This window comes from Clarias gariepinus, chromosome 23 (genome assembly GCF_024256425.1).
Source record: "Clarias gariepinus isolate MV-2021 ecotype Netherlands chromosome 23, CGAR_prim_01v2, whole genome shotgun sequence".
Lineage (NCBI taxonomy): Eukaryota > Metazoa > Chordata > Actinopteri > Siluriformes > Clariidae > Clarias > Clarias gariepinus.
In genome coordinates, this window is record NC_071122.1 from 21,813,505 (window position 1) to 21,830,000 (window position 16,496).

Here is a 16,496-nt window from a genome sequence, read left to right on the forward strand (position 1 = left end):
TGCTGAAGGAGATCACATGACCAGAGCCAATCTGCACTTCCCCTACCTGCTTCATTCTCTAGAATCACCCTGAGTTTCCGTTTTGCCTCCAGTAACGTTACACGGCTGGATTGTATAACCGACTGAATGGCAACACATGCCTCTTATAAACCTGTGATTAAACACCCTGCTTACTTTATCAATCAGTGAGATCCGCTTATGCCCCCTTTAGGACTTCGTCCTGCTACGTCTGATTTTTGTCCATGACCGTGTAAAGCCGCTTTAAACCAACCAGACTAGTTTTCTCAAAAACTAAGACGAATCCTTTTAAACATCCGCATGTCATGTGTACAGTATAAGAACAATATACGAGGGGTGTTCAAGTCAAAGCAGGACTTTTGGTTGTGCAGAAAAAACAGAACTCCCTTTTATTTATTTTAATCCCAGTGTTTCACTAGTGCTTGGAAACCATAAAGGTACTTTATACTGATTTCCTCAGTACTCCGGAGCCATGAACTAACTGCCTGCTTCGTGTCTGAAACGCCAGCCTCCCAGGAACTCCTTTAATGGCTTAATGTACGGGGGGGGGGGGGTGTTGGGGGGCGGGGATGCCGAGTACCTGTGCATCTCTTCCCACTACGTAACCTGCTGATTTTCAAGGATCAGGCGTTCCACTGGCTAAATGTTCACGGGAAAGACTGCAGTGTCGGTTGAGATTGTCATTCACGGACGTACGGACCTCTTTAAAGCGTTTGCACCGCTCACATGTTTAACTGAGGCTAAGAGTCTCATCACCGTACTGTTCTTGATGACTTCTGTAAATCTCAATCGCTTTTACGACTTTGTTCACAAGTCCCAGTTTGACTTGAACGCCCCCATTTGCAAACATAGGACGTAAATAGATTTCCCATGTGTCATGTTTTATTTATGAAAAACACAACACACATCACCACAAGACCGATAAGTCAGCATGGCACGCTGGACAAACCTGTAAGACGTACAATGAAGAAGTCTTTTGTTATGACTGCACAGAAACAAACAGCCTGCGCTGTAAACAGGCAAGAATCCACAAACGGCTTAGCGGGCATTTTAAATAACCGTGTAATAAAGGTTATAATAAATAGTTCGACACATTCTGTACATCACATACACGGCTGATATTTACACACAGACAGCAGGAAGTCAGGGGTGAGGGGAGGCGTGAGGGATGTTCTTCATTGTCTTGATTGTCTGTAGCACCACGTGAAGGGGAAGAACCCCAGGAGAAGAGAACGCCCTAAAGAAAAATCAGCCATAAAATATGATGAGGAATTAGGAATAAATAAATTCATTAATTGATAATAATACAAAAAAATCCCAGGTTTCAAAAAGTACACATGTGTCAAATTAAAGGGAAAGAAATAGGTGACTCTGTTATGATTATGTTTTGACTAAATTTATCCTATGATCAGATATTTCTATCCAGGTGGGCGTGGTTGCTTTCAGGTTGACTCCGCCCACATCGACAGTGTACTGGAGCTCAATAAATGGATTAAGGAGGGTGTAAAATCGAATGCCTTGGCCTTTGACCTGTCCCAGGTCTCAACTCGGCTCAGGATTTTGTTGCGATGTCTTGAAAAGCTCGCTCCATCACCTTCACCATCATCATCATCATCACATTCATCAGGATGTCGAAGGGAATGAAGGATGTTTATTTCTATAGTACGATTTCAGAGAGTGGAGCTGAGGTTTTCACTCCACTACAAGACCAGACATTTATCTTCCCTTTAATTTGTCACTAAAATGTGTATATAGTTACAAGAACGTAGGATGTAAGTCTGGACCTGTATGAGAGTCGGGGCCTCATGTGACTTGGATGAGGAGACCTGAGCTGGAGGACGGAGTGCATTTGCCGCAGTAGCCACCACATGTTCCTATCACTCTACTGCCATCCTGTGAAAAAAGAAAGGAACTGCACGTCACTGGCTGTACTTACAGTATAAAAGATATATATATATAATATTAATAAAGAAAACATCCCTGATCAAAAGTTTGTATACTTTTAGGTCCTAATATCATGTATTGCCCCCTTTAGCATCAATGGCGGCATTAACTCTATTAATGATGGTATAAACTCTATCCGGCGGTATAGCTGCCTGTTCTTCTTGGCAAAATGTCTCCAATTACTGCAAATGTTTTGTCTTACATGAGATTTGCTTGAGATACATTTGAGATCTCCCCAAAGTGACTTAGTGATATTGAACCTGCACCTTTTTCTGCTGTAGACACTGGAGGGTCAACTTGTCCTTGGGCTTTGGAGCACTGTTCAAGAGCAAAGTGCCTGCCAGTATTTTCTGCTGCATTCATGTTACCGACAATTTAGACTAACCTCCTCCCTGAGCCGCTGGAGCTCACACAGACCCAAAATATCAGAAATCCACCTTCATGCTTTACAGTAGGGACGGTGTTTTCACTCCTATCCAAACATATCCGACCAACATTTTGATCTCATCACTTCAATTGACTCGATGCTTGTACTACATGTCTGGTCTATTTGTTGCATGGGCGAAGTAACCACTTCCTCCTGGAAACTCGTCCATGCCGGTCATTTGTGTTCAAGTACCTCCTAATTGTGTTCTGTTTCTCTCTCACATACAGTAAGTTGATCTTTTCTTGGTCTAACCTGGCCCTGGTTTAGTATAAAAAGAACCTCATATTCTCCACCTCCTTATCAGAGTTTGAACAGTACTTTTCAAAGTGTCAAGATACTGTATATTTTTATATCCTTTTCCTGCTTTAAAAAATTGAACGACCTTATTTCGCAGGTCCTCTGGCAGTTCTTTTGTCTCTTTGAGCTGAGAAACTCAATGACTACTTTTGCACAGACATTAATTACGATTACAATGAGTCACAGGTGTGGAAACTTCTCTTTAATAGCCATTTATACGTGTGTGTGTGTGTGTGTGTGTGTGTGTGTCAGTCAACCTGTGTGTTTATAACGTGGCCAAATATTCAAGGATATCCAAGTAAACTTTTAATCAGGGTTATTTGGGTGATTTTAGTTATCATTAGGTTTTAAAAAGGAGTCAAACAACTATGTGATAATTGATGACTACATGTGCCCACTATCCTTAAATAAGAAAAAAGATATGTTGTATTATCAGTCATATTTAAAAAAAAAAAAAAAAAAAAAAAGGTAATTTTTAACTATTTCTTTCAGGGTGTGCAAACTTTTGAGCACAACTCTATGAAAGATCATATCAGAGCACTGTTCTAGAATTCTCAAAATCCATCAACAAAAAAGGACATTTCTATAAAAGCAGTTCCAGTTGTAATTCATGGTAATAATTTTTATTAATGTATGTAATCACTCGGAGCTGTACAATAATAAACTGCATAAATAACAACGTGAGACAAGTCCAGGAAACAGCATCAAATATAAAAGCAGGCTGCTATCGGTATAATGATCCATTCAGCAGGGTTCTCCGCAGCTCTTGACTTACTACAACTGATTTTCTGTCCACTTTGCTCTCCGTGTGGACCGCTTTTCATTTCAAACCCTTTCACCCCTGCCAAAAAAGGCACCCCAGACTGACTTCAATGAGAAACCCAGGAACAGAGTTGTGGCAACTGCTCAATAGTGCTCCCTAGCTGTGCAGTCGAGAGGGAGATGATGCAATGAGAGGAGAAAGTGTTTAAGGAAGGGAGGGAGGGATTGATAAGGGAAGTCCAAAAAAAACGAGGGAAGTAGAGGAATCAGGATTAGTGAGGATTTAGGAAATGAGAGAAGGTTGTAGGGAAATGATTAGGATCAGGAGGGAAAAAAAAAAAAAACAAAGATCGGTTTAATGGATGTTTGCCTGGGACTTTTTTTGGCCGTTATGAGTGAGGTACCTCAGACTTGTGGATGTCCGCTATGGCGTAGTTCCCATGGGAGACCCATTGGGTGCTCTTAGCCACCTGGAAGCCTGTCCCGGAGAGGTTGAGTCTGAATCGGCCCTGGAGATCCAGAACAGAAACACGAATGCAATCCATATTAGTGTAGAGTCTCTCATATGAAAATAGTCAGCTGTTAGTGAATGTTTTCCATAGCAGTGGTTTCAAGAAATAGAAGTTGAATAAATATATATACTGTATATCCTCGCTTGGTTCTTAACCTGCCAGGGAACTGTTGATGACTGTTCGCCAATAGTCTCCAATTAATGTGACAGATTTTAAGCAGCCTTTTTCAAGACATATGGGCAAAAACATCTGGATCAGGACATGGCATATCCCAGCTGTAACCATATTCAATGGAGGGTCTACCAAGATACCAAGAACCCATGTAGGGTTGCAGGCACCATGGAACCTATTCAAGGTGGAACAAGGTGGATTCTTCGCAAGGCACACACACACACACATTCATACACTATGGGCAATTTGAGAACGCCAGTTAGCCTAATCTGAATGTCTTTGAACTGTTGGAGGAAACCAGAGTACACGGAGGAAACCCAGCAAGCATGGGGAGAACATGCAAACTCCATGCACACAGATCCTGGAGCAGGAATCGAACCTGGACCCTGGAGGTGCAAGGTGACTTCTAAACCACGGTGCCGCTGCCCTTAGAAGACTCAGATAAATAACACACAAATAAATAAGTTAATTTTTAGGATACTCATGAGCATCGATTGTTTGAAACGAGTTAAACTAACAGAATCCTAATCCACCCAAATCCATTCGCACTGTTTGAATGAAACACAGCGACGAGCTGAGCTACGCTTCCTCTCCAGTGACTCGTGGAACGGAAAAGAGGATAAAGGAAAGTCTGTTTCTGAGTGTTTTCTCTCATCTAGGGAGCTGAGAGGCTTAGGACCATGATCAAGAAAAGAAACAGAGAGCGAGTGTGGTGGAGAGCTAGAAAAAACACCAGTGTCGAAATATACTGTAGGATCGATGAAACGGTTAAGAGTTGAGAAATGAGCGCCAGATGACAGATAGATTGCTGGATTTAAATTCAATCTGGCAGGGTCTGCAAAAACACACACACACAGACAGACACACATTCCTCTTAAACTCTATACATTTCTCATTTCCTACAAGCTTCTTTAATCTTGGCTGATTTGTGTCTATTTCAGTACCAGCCAATGCCACCCACATGTGCTTTTGTTCACTGCCTGCCAACAAAGCCTTGATCAAAACTTTGTGTTACATTCCCAGGATGCCTAATTATCCCGAGAAGTCTTTCCCACCTGTGGACAGCGGGCGGCGCTGTAGCAGTCCCCTGCTGTGGCGAAAGGAACCTTATGACCTTCTCGAGTGTACGAGTACTTCCAGTCTGTGGCTGGAAAACAAAACAAAACACAAAACAGAAAAAACAAATAATTTACTCTGCTAGAATTAGACAGTGTGTGTGTGGCTTATTTGAAGTACATGCTGTCTTCATAACACTTAGTTAAGTCTGTAGTACAGTTATTTTTGAGTTCTGGGCTTGTAAACAGTCCCCAATCTGACCACTTTTCCCCTCGGAGGCTGCCACCTATGGCATAATAAGGATAAGTGATATATAAGTGAAACATAATACAAGGGCAATTTGGACCAATCAAGTCCTTGCCTTGTAATCTTGAGCTTTTTTAGCAAGCGCGAACTGCAACCTTGAAACCATTAACCCCTTCACGCTTGGTCCTAATGGATTCCTGGGCAAGCGCGGGCAAAGGTTAGCGCAGATGTTTTTTAACGCTAATCTTAGGGCGCTACGTACGTCTGCCAGCTCACTGACATTAGACAGAAGTGTAATTAACCACAATGTTTATTCTGGATTCACTCATGACCCCACTTTCCAAACAGGTCCACCGTTGAGGAGAAGATTAGTGTCATTAACCTCTCCAGATGCCAGGCTAGCATTCTCTGACCCAACCATAGGTCACATGGTGGGAATGCGTACACTCACACACTGGGCAGGTTTTACCTCTCCTGGATAGTTTTGGTAAGAAGAAAGAGCTCTTCAGTTCATAATATTTAAAGTTAGACCTTTTTTTTATTCTTCAAAAATATCATGGACATACCATCAGGGCAGTAATTAGAAAAATCTGCTCTTTCCGTCATCCTACCATCATTGTAGTGCACCAAAAGCTACCATAATGGTAGTGTCCAAAATCAGCCTTTCTCCCATCTTCTTTAATCATGATATGGTCTAAATATATGGTTTTATTACGGTATTGTCCAAAAACATGGTCCTGCTGCTACCATCATGGTAGAATTTAAAAGGTCAGGGAGTACCATTATGGTTATGTGTAATAGATCGGAGTTTTACCATACAGCACAGTAGACAGTCGTTACCACAATCATGACCCTATAATGATACCACAACCTTGATTATATTCAAAAGGTCATGGTCCTGTCCTTATGGCTATGACCAAATGGTCATGGTACTGCCATCATGGCCAAAAAGACATGGTTACAGTATGTCCAGTAAGAAAAGGTTCTGCCATCATGGTCATTTCAAAAGGTCATAGTACTGCCATCATGGATAAGTTCAAAAGGTCACTGTACTGACATCATTGTTATGTCCAAAAGGACATACTCTTTCTATTATGGATATGACTAAATGGTCGTGTTACTGACATAATGGTTATGTCCAAAAGGGCAATGTACTGCCATCGTGAATCTATCCAAAATGTCATGGTACCGCCATCACGGATACAGTGGAACCTCGGATTACGAGTAACGCGGTTTACGATTGTTCCAGAAGACAAGCAAAGATTTTTAATAAATTTTTACTTAAAAAACGAGTGTTGTCGTGGTTTACGAGCACCGAGTATCATGTATAACGCATGCTCTTCTTGTTTTGACACAGAGCGTCGCGTCATCACAACTGAGCCAGCGGTTTTTCTCTCTCTGCCGCTGCGGGTATTCATCTCTTCTGCTGGGTCTTAGTGCTCGTCTCTTACTGGTTATGTTTTGTGTGCGCTTAATTTAAAAATGCGCCTGTTCAAACACAAACACACACGCTCTCTTTCTCTCTCACCTTTACATTTAGTCATTTGGCAGACGCTCTTATCCAGAGCGACTTACATTTTTATCTCATTACACATCTGAGCAGTTGAGGGTTAAGGGCCTTGCTCAAGGGCCCAACAGTAGCAACTTGGTGGTTGTGGGGTTTGAACCCGTGATCTTCCGAACCGTAGTCCAATGCCTTAACCACTGAGCTACCCCTGGCCCAGCTGTGTGTGTCAGTGTTTGAGTGTGTGTGTTATGTGTTTGTGTGTTTTTCTTTCTCTTGCGCTGCAGAGTGTGTGTGTTATGTGTGTGCGCGTGCGTAATTTGACACCGTGCCAGTTTACACACTCTCTCTCTCTCTCTCTCTCCCTCTCCCTCGCCTTTAATGTGTTTGTGTGTGTGTGTGTGTGTAAAACAGAGAGGGGGTGCTTCACTCACACAACCAGCACGGTGTCAAATTATGCCCGCGCACACACATAATACACAACAAGCAGCGCAGGAGGGAGAAAAACACACACACACACACACACACACACACACACACACACACACACACAGCGCCTGTGCGCATAAATGGAAACACTTATTGATCGGGATTTATTTTTACTTTTTTCCATTATTTCTTATGGGAAAATGTGCTTTGATTCACGAGTGTTTTGGAATACGAGCCCGCTTCCGGAACAAATTATGCTTGTAATGGTTCACTCTATGTCCCAAAGGGCACAGTATTATAACCATGATGGAGTACAAAGGGCCATGGTTCTATCATATTTATACCATAAAGACTAATACATAGTACAGTATAGGGACAAATGCATGGCACTATCAGCATGACTGTATTCTAAATACTATGATACTGTACAACCATCACAGTTATCCCCAAAAGACCCCCCCCCCCCACACACACACACAAATAGATTATACAGAATATATAATGACATCATCAAGGCCACTATGGTTTTGTGCAAAGAACCATGGTACTACCATCATGGTTAAGCCCAAAAGGTCACAGTCCTATCTTGGTACTAACATTATGGTTGTGTCTAGGAACTCATTGTAACATTATTACCGTTGTGTGCAAAAGCCCATGGTTTTATCATTATGGTTATGCCCAGTGGGACATGGTTTTACCTCGGTACTAACATCAGAGTCATGTCCAAGATTGTATAGCACCATTATCATGACATTTTGTGCTAAATGCCATTTTTCTACTGCCCTGGTTGGGTGTGCAAATGACCAAGGTTTTACTAGCACTGCATTGTCCAAAAAAACCTATAGTACTTTTATTTCGATCTATCCAAATGGCTTGGTAGGACATGATTTGATTATATTAAAACTATAGCATAGTGGTCTCCAATAAGCCACGGTACTACGGTTTCCAAAACCCCACTTACATACACTATTGTTTTTCCTATTTTTAAACTCAGCATATTTATTCTACATCTACGTCTATAAGGTTCATGATCTTTCAGGTTATTTCCAGTATAAGTAAATGAAAGTGACAAGTGGTTTGGAATGCTTAGTAATTTTTTTGTTCTACAGCATGTGTTTCCATGTAGAATAGCAGCTACACTATGTCTGAGGCCAGCGGCACTGCCACTCGACACGACCCTCTGTTATTTCCTGTTCCTTTTGTCGAACACGAGCCATATGTTTTGCTTTTGCAGCACGTCCCTCTCTCTTAGCCATCTGATTGCACAGAGAGTTACAAGGGGATCTGTTAAGCTATATTTCACCTTGTAACTTCGTGGCTATGACACAAGTGCGTAAAGGGACTTCCGCCATGGCTGTCCCTCTGGGAGGTGCTTTGGATTAGCACCACTGCTTATAAAACGTATATGTCACGTGGACCGCAGAAACTGAAATGCTCGTTCTCAACTTGTCCAGCATGTTAATGTTGTGTTGGTGTCGATGCTATTGCTTGACTGAAGTAGATACTGTATGTAAGAAAAGCCATCTAACCAGCATGTGGAACGAGGCACCGCGGAAGGTTTCACATTTTTTTCACAGCGTAGAGAAGTTCAGGCGTGTCCTTTTCCGCCAGATGTGCACTGCAGTGCATGGATTTCCAGATCAGCTGTGTGTATGTGCGATCTGACAGTGTGACAAAAGCAAATACAGCTGTTGGGAATCATACTGTCCTTACACTCGAGCACACATGATGAAGTAAATGCATTGTATGATGAACAACAGGATTGGACTGGATTTGCAAATACGTTGCTGTAATAGGAAGATAATCAGTGACAGGGTGGTGTCTGACACTGGAGACTCCTTCCATGACTTTTTATAGTTTCTATGACACAAGTGAATTTAATCCCTAAGGATTGTAGGAAATCCCAGGTTTTAGAGTTACAGTACAGCTCATGGTGACATGGTGGCTTAGTGGTTAGCACTGTCACCTTGCACCTCTAGGTTCTGGGTTTGATTCCTGCCATACATTTCCATTTCGGCATTTGGCAGACGTCCTTATCCAGAGCGACTTATATTTTATCTCATTAAACATCTGAGCAGCTGAGGGTTAAGGGCCTTGCTCAAGGGCCCAACAGGGACAACTTGGTGGCTGTGGGATTTAAACCTGGGACCTTCTGAACCATAGTCCAATGCCCTAACCACTGAGCTACCTCTGACCCTGGGCCTGGGGTCTGTGTGCATGTCGTGAGAAAGACATGCAGATTAGGCTGATTGGCGTTCCCAATTGGACTTTTCATAATATTAAATGTAACTCTACAACCAGATAAAAAAACTTGGCCCAGTTTAATTGTTTGCTGTGTGTTGTGCTCAACTCTGTCCTTGATTATTTTTCTACATCTGCACACACTGTTGTTGTTTATGTATGTATTTATTTATTTATTTTATTTTTGTAGCATTCACTGGACTTCCGTTGGCGTTTTGGATTGCAGTAAGTCAGATCCGTAAGTCTTGCTGACATCACAAAAGAACCGAATGTTATGCTAGATATTTACCAGATACAGTATATTAAATGCGTATTGTCGGCTATTGAATATTTTAGCTTGAACCAGTATTTAAGCCTCTGCAGTGTATGTTAGAAGGATCCTTTGACTCACTGATGATGGACATCTTGCTCAGGTCCAGTCGGACCCGGGTAAAAGTGGACAGACCAGCGGCTGTGTAGTCTCTCCGGCACTGGCACTCCTCCCTGTGGATCAGGTTTGATGGGCACTGTGTGGGATCCATCAACCTGGACAACAAATCAACAAAAGGACAAAACGAAATAGTTTTAAAACAGCAATAAAAACACAACAAATGAGCCAAATATAAATATACCTACAGTGGAACCTTGGATTGCGAGTAACGTGGTGTGCGAGAGTTCCGCAAGACGAGCAAAGATTTTAATACATTTTGACTTGGAAAATGAATAAGTCTTGGTTTACAAGTACCGAGTATCACGTATCATTAATGTGCTTCTTGTTTTGATGCTGAGCGTCACGTGATTACAACTGATGTTGAGTTTCAACTATTTCTTATTAAAAAATTCACTTTGGTTTACGAGTGTTTGAAATACGAGCCCCGCTTACGGAACAAATTATGCCCGTACTTATAATGTAAGAACAAAATCAAAGGTGTTGAATTTTAACATCACCGTCACATTAAGAGCTGACAAAAAATACAAACGTCTCTCACTCTCTTTTAAAAAATTTTTTTTACCTGTATGCAAAAACCTCCGAGAAGTTTTCCTCCTCTCCAGTTGTGAGCGTGACATACTCTTTCGGACTTTCCGTGTGCATGTCTGAACAGTAGATCTAAAGACAGGATGCAAAGTAGAAGGAATGAGAGAGAGATAAAAAAAGAAGGAATAAACTGGGTTGCACGGTAACTGGATGAGTATGAGACGAGTGTCTGGTGAAAGAGTCTTACATTACGTGCTTTGCCCTGTACACTGAGAAGCTGCTCTCCATCAGATACAACACTGTTCTTTATCTGGACATCCCTGCAGCTAAACGGCAATTCACCTGAAAAATGAGAGCGAGAGAGAGAGAGAGAGAGAGAGAGAGAGATAGAGAGAGAAAGGTGGATTCTGAACCAGTCCTGATCTATATATAGAGTATGTATACATTACCTGGCAAAAAAAGTCATCACCTGAATTTAACTAAGCAAATAGTTAAGAGGCTTCCATTGAATCATTACTGCAGTGATTAATATGTTTTAGCTGCAACAGGTTATTTAACCCTAACCGATGCAGTGAGGAGCTTCTCATTTCTTAAACAACCATATCAGAAGACGTACAATATCCTGTGGTCAGTGCAAAGAAGGTACTCTGTTTCAGAGGGTCAAATTATTTCCTGCATCAAACAAAGAAAACAACTAAAGAGATTGTTAAAGCTACTAATATTGGTTGAAGAACTGTAAAACATGATTAAATCTGGAAGAAAATTGCTGACCCATCATCTTAATGGAGATCATGGAAGATCATTAAAACACTAAATCATAAAACAAAAACAAAATAACATTAGAACTTATGGCTACTGTAGGTATAAGCTTATTTCCACACCTACAATGCAAAGAGAAGTCAAGGGATTGGGACTAAACAGCGGTGTAGCCTTAAGAAAACCACTTATCAATAAGGCTAATTGGCAGAAAAATGGTTTCAATTTGCTAAGGAGCATGCGGAACGGACTGTGGAGCATTGCAAAAAGGTCATGTGGTCTGATGAGTACAGATTTACACTGTTTCCGAGTGACGGGTCTGTCAGGGGAAGAAGCGATGCACCCATTATGATGTTATGATCTGGGGTTGCTTCAGTTTTCAGGTCAAAGTTCAGCAACGTTATGTGCCGAAAAAAATGAGTTCAGCTACCGACCTGAATGTACTGAATGACTAGGTTTTTCCATCAGTGGATTTTTCTTCCCTGATGGCACGAGTTCCAAAATGATAATGCCAAGATTAAAATAATGAAAGAATGCTCCAGGGAGCATGAGACATCATTTACACATGGATTGGCCACCACAGAGTCCAGACCCTAACCCCATTGAGAATCTTTGGGACGTCCTGGAGAAAGCTTTACACAGCGCTCTGACTTCCCCATCATCAGTGTCCAATAACATTTGTGCGAGTGTGTGACTTTTTTTGTGTGTGTATATACTATATGTATACGGGTGTTTTTTCCACTCACAGTCTGGGTTGGTGCAGGGCCTGCGACTCTCTGGCTTCGAGCTGAAGTCACACTCATCACTGAGCTCCCCTTCTTCTGAGGAACACTGCACCATGCGCTCCATCCAGCCTTCAGCACAGCTCACTGAACACTAACACCATGTGGTTTAGAATTTAAAGAAGAAATAACATGATAAAGGGTCTTTATTCATATTTTTCTTTAGTAATATCCGTGCAGAATCAGATCAGATGATCAATAACTCAATATCATTAAGAGCTAAAAGCACTTACGGGTCCCCAGATGCCCACTCTCCAGCTGTACACATGGCTCGCAGGGCACGGAGGCAGCCGACACACTTGGTAGCTCTCAGGAGGTGACCCCGGGCAGCCGGATGACCCCTGGTGGCTGTATTCATAATTTGCATTCCCAGAATGCACTTCACTACAGGAGACCCGCCTCCTCTGGTAGCCTTGACCGCAGGTGACGGAGCACTGTGGATGACTACACGTTACCACTTTATACTCTACACACTTACTGGGCATTTCAATACAAGCTAAATTTAAATAACTATCATGACTTCTCGTACCTCCTCCCACTCCCCTGTGATCCAGATGACCTCGCAGGGGTGTGTGTTACACGGCTCGCTGTGGTCCGGTCTCTTCTCTGCTAAACAGTGCGAGTCGTGGATCTCGTCCCCGCTGTGATTTACACACGCCACTGCGCGACTCCTCTGGCCGGATCCACACGTCACGCTACACTGTAACGACAAGTGATACGCCTCATCATTACAACTGATTGAGTGACATCATCGCAGGCAGGTCTTTATTATAGGAAATTAAGTATAAAAAATGAACTGAGATTATACTGTAATCCAAATCAAGTCTTACCTAAAGAAAAAAAAAAACCCTATAAAATAAAGCTATGGGGTGTTCATGTCAAAGTGGGACTTTTGATAGTGTAGAAAAACAGGACACCGTTATTTCTCTATATAATTCCCTGATGCACTAATGCAATTATCCCAGTGTTTCACTAGTGCTTGGATCATTTATACAGTTTATATACTATATATGAAGAACATACAGTATAAAGTATATGGAGACCAGATCCAAGTTTTTTTCCCTTAAAATGTTTCTCACTGTTTTTTAAATTAAAGATCCCATATTGTTAATTTCTGGAACAAGTTAACACAGGTCTCAGAACTCCATCATAGTGTGTGTCTTAATGTACCATCTGAAATAAAACCCTCAGACGATGCATTTTTTTCCCAAACCTCAATCTGCCTTTATTTCAATCCTATAAATGTACCATGTTAGTGTTCATGTTAATGAGCTATGCTGGGCCACGCCCCCAGTGACAAGCCAGGTGAATGGAATCATCTTATATGAGGTCACAATAGGGGGGAAAAACTAATTGGCTGATTTAAAAAAATGGCCGTAAGACAATGTTGGACATGAGAGGAAGCTTATGAACTTGAAGTGGCTTCAGTACAGAACAGTGTGATATGATCTCCATCTGATTTTGTTGAGCTAAATAATGTAAAATCTGCAAATATCTAAAACACCTTTGCTTGTTTCCCCCCGTCCCCTGTCCTCACCTCTGTCCACTCCCCTGTGATCCAGATGACCTCGCAGGGGTGTGTGTCACACGCCTCGCTGTGGTCCGGTCTCTTCTCCGCTGAACAGTGCGAGTCGTGGATCTCGTCCCCGCTGTGATTCACACACGCCACAGCGCGACTCCTCTGGCCGGATCCACACGTCACGCTACACTGTAACGACAAGTGATACGCCTCATCATTAACAATTAGGGAAAGTCTCAATGATCCCGCTTGATTGGACAGGAGACTAATTTGCATACTGTGACCTTTTAAAAGCAAAGGATGTTTAAAAGGTCATCTCTGATGGGGGTATGTCAACATGTCTTGTACAATTACACCCAAGAAGCAGAAACACTTCAACGTAGAATAATAAGGGTGTAAATCATGCCTGTTTAGAGGCTACCCGCGTAAAAGCCTACGTATGTGTGTGTGTGTGTGTGTGTGTGTGCGTAAGGTCCATGCACAGGGAAAGATAAAGAAAACAATAAGAATTGACATGACACACTCAAGCTGTGAAGCTTTTACACGTTGAGTGTGTGTGTGTGTGTGTGTGTGTGTGTGTATGAGGATGTGTGATTTATGCCCTGGAGCTGGGCTGATTACTCTAGCTGTGTTCCATGGGACGATGCCCGCTCTCTCACACGTCACACACACCGTAAAACTCTTCAGCTCTGACGAACACAAACACAACATCTGCTCTTTCTCCAACTTCTCGTCACCTCCAGGAGCCTCGAGCACGGCGAGACCGAAATCATCACACATAAGGCGCTAAATCAACAAAGTCAAACACACATACACACACAGCATGTGTGCAGATTCCTATACACACTCTTATATCGCAAATTTATCATTTCACCAGTCAATTAAGATAATAAGATATTATAGTGCCGTTGTGTCTCCATAGCAGACAAATGTTGTTTAGTCCATGGGAAAGTCAAAAGAAGGAAACGTAAATAAATAAGGAATAACTCGGGTGATTCTCCTGTACTGTATATAAGAGCAGCGTTTTATTTCTCTTATACTGCAGCATCGCTGTTTTCGTGCTCCTGAGTGCAGATCATGAGTTAGCGTCAGTAGACGTCCATGCTTGAGGGCCAAGCAAGACAAACTGGACATGTGGGAGGGGCATACAGTACTTTCACAGCAAGACTAGCCAATAACAGGCTTCTGTGACTTTGATCTTAGAATTCTGAGAAAAAAAAATAGAATTGTGACATTAAAGACAGAATGAGATAAAAAAAATAAGAACTCTGACTTTTATCTCAGAGGTTTTTGAGAATATCGAGAAAAATTTTGAATTCTGTTATTAAAATCAGTCAAGTAGATTAAAGTCAGAATTCTGAGTTCTTTCTGGACATTTCTATTTCATTTCATTTTGTACACCTTCGCACATTTTCCATATTTTTACAGCTTTTAAAAAGTAAAAAAATAAATAAAAAAATTATATCCCATATTTTATATTTGGTTCTTCTATTTTTTCTGCAGCTATGTTTTCTATATTTTATTCTCATTTTATTTAATAATTTTGACTTTTAAAGTCACGCGCGGTTGTATAAGCATTTCACTGCATATCGTACTGTGTATGACTGTGTATGTGACAAATAAAATGTTCATTTAGAATTTGAATTAAATTTAGAATTTACAATTCAGGGTGTCAAAATTATGACTTTTTTTTGAGAATTCTGAGAATTTTTTTTAAATTCTGACATTAAATCAGAATGACATTAAATTAATTAAAGTCATAGTTCTGAGGAAGAAAAAACAAACAAACAAAAAAAAAACATTATTTAACTTCTCACTTTCTCTTTTTAAAATTCTGACTTTAAAAAAAAAAAAAATTAAATCAGAATAAAGGCAGAACTCAAATATTTTTTTTATTTATTGTGGCTCTAAACCTCTTCCTTATACAAACTGTCAGACATCTATTTAAAAACAAATTTAATGAAAAATATATAAACACATTGTTTTAAACAGTAAACTGTAAAACTAGTCAGAATTAGAGAAAGTAAAGTGCACCACTGAAAACCTGAGAAAAGAAAGCACAGTGCTGGGAAAGTCTCGCATGTGTGAAGTAAAACAGCAAAACTCTACGAGAATCTGTGAGCGAGACGCTAATGTAGAAATCCTTAAGCAGATTTCAAGACGAGGCTATGTGTGTGTGTGTGTGTGTGTGTGTGTGTGTTGAGAGATCCGTGGGAAAAGTACCTGCAGCTAAGAATCCTATCACATTTAAGTAAAAGGGGGAAAAAAGCCTTTTCTGCTCTAATGAACTCCAGCTGTCCTCGTCCTCGGTGCCGGACCAGCAGGAGACACGTCTCCCAAAGCAATGCTGCTCTCTGCTAATTAGACTTTTTCTTCTGTGCGCTCCGATTTCACACTGACATTTGACCTGGATCTGAAAGCGTCTGATCATCAGTTTCTTCGCCTCGGAGAAGTTCGGCGTGTCACACGAGGAATCTGACCCACTGAGATAATAATTACAGCCACTTTAAGATTGAACATTTGATCAAATCATGATCGATCCTTCTTCTCACTTATGTTATAGCAGCACCTTCACAAGCCTCTCTTTATTCCTCTTTTAAAGTTGGAAAAAGAACCTGACACTGGAGACTCCTTATATAAAATTCCATTAAAAGCTCCTTACAGAAATCCTCACTACCAATCCCGATGGAAATGCTAACATTATACTGTATACAGTACTGTGCAAAAGTCTTGACCCCTCCCCCTCATTTCCTCAAATTTTCCTTCCGAAGAACCAGATTTTCTATATTTTAATACAGTCTTGAAGAATAGTTTTTCAACGAATATAACTTTTTTTCATTTTTGCCAACTTTTTGGCTCTTATTTACATTCCACTTT

The 16,496-nt window shown here is 41.2% G+C and overlaps 1 protein-coding gene across 1 annotated transcript in view; it reads right to left on the reverse strand.

Moving 5' to 3' along the window:
- Positions 1-573: 573 nt before the first annotated feature.
- The window catches only part of adamts9 (ADAM metallopeptidase with thrombospondin type 1 motif, 9), a 62,770-nt gene continuing 46,847 nt past the window's right edge, over positions 574-16,496 (reverse strand). The window contains exons 30-40 of the mRNA XM_053484174.1: positions 13,638-13,808; positions 12,630-12,800; positions 12,334-12,534; positions 12,065-12,194; positions 10,810-10,904; positions 10,600-10,694; positions 9,999-10,132; positions 5,187-5,278; positions 3,853-3,957; positions 1,803-1,911; positions 574-1,255 (exon numbers count right to left, since the gene is read on the reverse strand). Coding sequence (XP_053340149.1) covers positions 1,822-1,911; positions 3,853-3,957; positions 5,187-5,278; positions 9,999-10,132; positions 10,600-10,694; positions 10,810-10,904; positions 12,065-12,194; positions 12,334-12,534; positions 12,630-12,800; positions 13,638-13,808 — 1,284 coding nt within the window. The 3' untranslated portion in view covers positions 574-1,255; positions 1,803-1,821. The remainder of the gene's footprint in view (positions 1,256-1,802; positions 1,912-3,852; positions 3,958-5,186; positions 5,279-9,998; positions 10,133-10,599; positions 10,695-10,809; positions 10,905-12,064; positions 12,195-12,333; positions 12,535-12,629; positions 12,801-13,637; positions 13,809-16,496) is intronic.